General features: G+C 40.7%; 1 protein-coding gene across 1 annotated transcript; it reads right to left on the reverse strand.

The window, feature by feature from the left end:
- Nucleotides 1–2,644: 2,644 nt before the first annotated feature.
- Nucleotides 2,645–3,853, reverse strand: LOC141635723 (uncharacterized). Its single transcript, XM_074446721.1, has 2 exons — nucleotides 3,324–3,853; nucleotides 2,645–3,227 (listed from the first exon to the last, which is right to left on the reverse strand). The coding sequence occupies exons 1-2, from the start codon at nucleotides 3,851–3,853 to the stop codon at nucleotides 2,645–2,647; spliced, it is 1,113 nt and encodes a 370-aa protein (XP_074302822.1).
- Nucleotides 3,854–5,582: the final 1,729 nt, after the last annotated feature.

Consider the following 5,582-nt stretch of genomic DNA (forward strand, 5'->3'; position numbering starts at 1 on the left):
CGCCCGACCCGTTTTTCTTAGGGTTATAAACCCGGTTTTTTCGACCCGCGACCCGTTTAACCCGAACCCAAAATGACCTATTATTTTAGGGTCGAGACCTGATCCGAACGGGTTGACCTGTTGGGTCAAGGGAAAATCATGATTTTTATTAAAAATATTAATATTTATATATTATATTTGAAAATATACCTAAAAAATTATTTTTTTATTACTTAAAATTAAAAATTCAACTAAAAAGTCAATTTTATATAACTTTTATAATATTTAATAATAAAATAATTATTAAAAAACTTTATTTTAATAATTATATCAATATAATTATTGTATATGATGAATGTGATTAAAATAATGATTTTAAATATATTTTAATTTTATAAAATATTTTTGAAATTAAAAAAATCTTTTAATAAAGACGTTAAAAATTATTTCTTGACCCGACACGTGACCCTAACCCGACCCGTATGACCTGACCCGGGACCCGACCCACCCGACTCGTTTGACAGGTCTAGTTTCTATTATTAACGGTTAAAATTAAAATTTAACAACTATAATTTTGTTGTCACTAAATTATAAGTTTGCTTATAGTGGCCAAAAATATAGATGAGTTTATCTTTTACGTCTTTACGGTGCAATGATAGCAATAAGATGATCATATGAGTATACATTACATGTGTTTTGTGAAAGAAAGAACATAAAAATGAACTCCGTGTATTAGTAAGTAGAAAATTAATTATTATTGTTATTATATAAGACATGCAGTCTTATTAATTGAACAAAAAAATTTAAAATAACTAATTTAAAAGCATGACATATGTAAGCAAATTGTCTATATTTGAAGGGTATATGGTTCAAACAAAATATATACTCCCTCCGTCCCAGTCAAAAGTTTACATTTGCTTTATTCACCCTCTCAAAATACAGCAAACGTAAACTATTCATTAATTTCACACACGTCTTTATATTAATCATAAGGGCTATCACAGCGCCCCGATTCCCTTACACTTATGATGATTAGTACTTAATAAGTTTTGCTAGAATTCGAGATAACAAAGCTTTAGAGGCTACTTAATACTTAGAATCAAGTACGTATCAAGAGACCATATAAGGGATTAAGATATTTCATTTTTTTTAGAATTATGTGACACCCGGATTTGAACTTCGAAACACCTATTTAATAATGTTCTACAACTTAGTTTTAAAATAATCAAGGTCATTAACTTGTACAAAGTAGGGGCTTTCAAACTAGTTGTTAATATATGAGGAGGAACAAATAATTTTATCGATTATTTGTTTGTTTCGGTAAATAACTGTATTCCGAACACATTAAAAACAGTATTGTGAAATATAATATTTACATTTTGAGTAATAAAATATATTGTTTTCACATTTAATTATCCAGATAAGACCTATATGTGCTTCAAAAACTGAAATTTGAATTTTCAAAGTTGGCACCAAGCCATGAAAGATAAAGAATTGAATTTCGAGCATTGGCGCGCCAACTCGAAAATTGAATATTCCTCTTGAAAACATGTCCATAATTGAAAATTTGTCTTGACGCCAAATCTAATTTTAAAATATTAATGTTAGTTTTTATTTACTATTTTTTAATTGTCATTTTCGCGCACGATTTCATGAATAACGTTTTATTTACTTAAGAATTAGATTCTTTTGATTTTTTTAAAAGGTCACATATTATTAAACTTATTTTTAAAGTAATTTACAGAAGTAGGGAAAAATGAAAAAAAATTGTTGATCTGGTAAAAAAATGGAACACGAAGTAGAAAAATGACGGGAAAACAATTTTTTTTATTTTATTCTTGTTAATGATTTACTTGTTGTTTTATTTCGTGTAACTTTCAGATTATCTTCTGGATCGAGTAAGCTTTTGGATTAATTTCGCTTTATAATTCGAGTCGGGTCAACAATCAACTCGCTTCAGGTTAGTACATGAATAGGGTTGACTGGGGTCACGGTCAAGGCAGGTTCGTTTTTGAGTGAACCAGGGTTGACTGGGGTCACGAGTCGAGGCAGGTTCATTTTTGAGTGAACCTTAACCTGGTTACTTCAATTTATGGGTCATCATCGGGTCGAGTCAGGTCGGTTTCAGGTCTTAATATTTTCGGGTCCAATCGAATCGAGTATGCTCCAGTACGGGTCGGTTCACTCGGGGCGAGTCATACTTCTTAATACCGATGGCGCTTCCAAGGAGAACCTCGTACCAGTTGGGTGTGGCGGTGTTCTAAGAGACAATACGGGTAATTTTATCACTGGTTATTTATTCAATAGCGGTATTTGCACCTCGATGCGTGCTGAAATGAGAGCCCTTGATACGGGTCTAGAGCGTGCTCGGACAATGGGGTTCACTAAGGTCTTGTTCCATATTGATAATAAGACTTGTGTCAGTTTTGTGCGAGAGGATCAACTCCTAAGTAATAATCTTTAACCTTTGGTTAGTCGCTAAAAGCAGCTTATTCACATGGAGAGATGGTCAGTCCAAGTCGAACATTAGTTTAGAGAAGCAAATCTAGCGGCTGATTGGTTAGCCAATGTGGGAGTTCATTCTACAACGGCTATATATCACGATTGTGGACGATTCATCGGAAGGCCTTCGTACCATTCTTAGAGAGGATTTGTTAGGGGTCGATCACTTGAAGACAATCACTTTCCATAACAATGTTGGAGCAGCCCATACGCAACGCTTCAATTCCTTCATGCCCTCGAGCACAACCACCGCCTCCGCTACATGAGCTTCCCACACCCTTTCTTGCACTATCGACACCCCCGACAAGACTTGGCCTCCCGTGTCTCGACAAACCACCCCGCAGCTCACCCCTTCCCCTTCCTTCATACTCGCATCCACATTAATCTTAACAAACCCGCTTGGTGCCGGCATCCAACCACCTTCTTCACCATTCCTCCTCCTAGCCTTCGTTGCCCTACTCTTGTCGAGCACGAACCCAGATCCTTCACCTTCCTCTATCATGTCCTTAGTACGCCTAATGACGCTCCAAGGATCCACCTCCCTCCTCTTAAAAACCACCTTATTTCGATGCTCCCACAAGGCCCAACACCCCACCATAAAAACGCTATGCTCTCGAACTCCGAGTTCCTTCCACCGTTCCTGCACCCAATCCTGAATTCCACCCCCCACAATATCCTCCCCGACATCCACATCCAGACCCTCCCAAACCTGCTTAACTACATGACAATCTTTGAAAATATGAATGCTAGTTTCCAAAAAAGAATATCAAAAAGAACAAAATGAGTTCTCACCTCTTACTCGGGATGCGATGTTCGCTCTTGTCATCAGGGCCTCGATGCACAGATGCCAAAAGAATAGCTTAACTCGGGGCCACACCGGGGTCTTCCAAATCCAATTCCAGAGCCACCGTTCGCTTTCCCTGTCCGACGTACAACCCACGTCTAAGCAAACCTCTCTCGCGAGGAGATAATAGGTCAACTTCACCGTATAAATCCCATCCTTCTCCGGTTTCCAATACCAAATGTCACTCGGTCTATTCGAACTGACCCTAATATTCAAAACCCGCTCTTTTTCAAAGGGTAGAAATAGCTCCGTTAGCTTCTCCTCCTTCCATCCTCCATCTGCATTCAACAACTCTCCCACCAACAACTCCTTATTCCCCTGCGTACATGGCGAGAGAACCCTCCCATAGGGCGTATGCGGGAGCCACGCGTCCTGCCATACCTTAGTCGACCACTTATCCCCTATCCTTTTCCGCAATCCCTTCACCAAAACAACCTTAGCCTCCATAATGCCACGCCACACATAGCTCGGTTTCGAGCCCATACCCGCCTTAAGAAAACACCCATCAGGATAGTAGCGAGCGCGCATAGTTTGCTCCCATAGACTTCCCCCCTCCGTCGTAAGTCGCCAAGCTTATTTCCCAAGGAGCGCTAGGTTGAACAGCTTAAAGTCCCGAAAACCCATACCACCCATGCCTTTCGGCTGACACAATTTCTTCCATGCCACCCAACTAATCCTATTATTCCCCTCTTCATTGTTCCACCAAAAACGAGACATCATCGATCTAAGTTCATCACACAAGTTAGCGGGAATCTTAAAAATGCTCATCACATAGGTATGGAGTGAATTGGCAACAACCTTTAATAGAACCTCCTTACCAGCCCAAGACAATATTTTTCCGCGCCAACCTTGAAGCCGTTTACTGAGTTTGTCCCGCAGAATATCTGTTAACACTTTATTTGACCGACCAATCACAGTAGGAAGACCGAGATATCGACTTTGCTCCTCAACCGCAACCACACCTAACCTGCTCGCAATCGTGCTCTGTCTTTCTCCCACAACCCCTCGACTAAAGGAAACCGTAGTCTTGTCCAAATTTACCAGCTGCCCAGACGCTCTCTCATATTTTCGTAAGATATCACTAATCACCTCGGCCTCCTCCACATTCGCTTTAGCAAAGAAGAAACTATCGTCTGCAAATAACAGGTGAGAGACCGAGGGGGCACCACTCGCTATTCGTACGCCGTGAAGTGACCCACCTTCCGCAGCTCTGCGCATTTGGTGAGACAAAACTTCCGCACACAAGATAAAGAGATACGGGGAGATAGGATCACCCTGTCGAAGGCCTCTAGCCGGTCGAAAATCTCGCGAAGGACTACCATTTATCATGACATCAAATGAGACAGACGACAAACTCTCCATGACCCTTTCCGCCCATTCCCTATTAAAACCCAACGTATTCAATACACGGCATAAAAACACCCATTCCACGCTGTCGTATGCCTTGGCCATATCGAGCTTCAAAGCCATAAAGCCCTCTGAACTCCTCAAAAGCTTCATGTAATGAAAAATTTCAAACGCGATCATGACATTATCAGAAATAGCACGCCCCGGGGTGAAGGCACTTTGGTTAACAGAGACTATGTCGCCCAAAAATTGTTTCATCCGATTGGCTAAAACCTTCAACACCAGTTTATACACCATATTACAGAGACTAATGGGTCGAAAGCCACGAATTTTATCGGCGCTTTCTTTTTAGGAATAAGAACAATATGCGTTTTATTAAAATCCTCAGGGGATCGCTCAACTCGAAGGATAGCAAGGACCGTATCTACAACAATAGGGCCGATTGTCTTCCGGTATGTTTGGTAGAATAGAACATTCATTCCATCCGGACCGGGGGTCTTCAAAGGGTTCATTTGGTTAAGAGCTTCTAACACCTCTTCTTCACTATACTTCTGTCTAAGAATAGCATTCATCGGCCCCGTAACACGTTGCTCAATTCCATAGAAAACCTCATCCATGTTCGACGGCTGAGAAGAAGTGAACAGCTCCTCAAAGTATCCCAACGCAACCCTCGACACCTCTTCATCCCCCACCCGAATGGTTCCCTCATCATCAATCAGGCTCGCGATGTAATTCTTCCTCCTCCGCTCCCCTGCCCGATTATGAAAAAACTTCGTGTTCAGGTCTCCATATTTAAGCCACAAAGCCCGGGACCGTTGCCGCCAGTATTTCTCCTCTTGCTTTAGAAGGTCAGAAATTTCCGCAACCAACTTCCTCCTCCTAGCCACACTACTCGCATCCCTATCCCCCT

The sequence above is a fragment of the Silene latifolia genome, chromosome 2 (assembly GCF_048544455.1).
Source record: "Silene latifolia isolate original U9 population chromosome 2, ASM4854445v1, whole genome shotgun sequence".
NCBI classification, from domain to species: Eukaryota; Viridiplantae; Streptophyta; class Magnoliopsida; order Caryophyllales; family Caryophyllaceae; genus Silene; species Silene latifolia.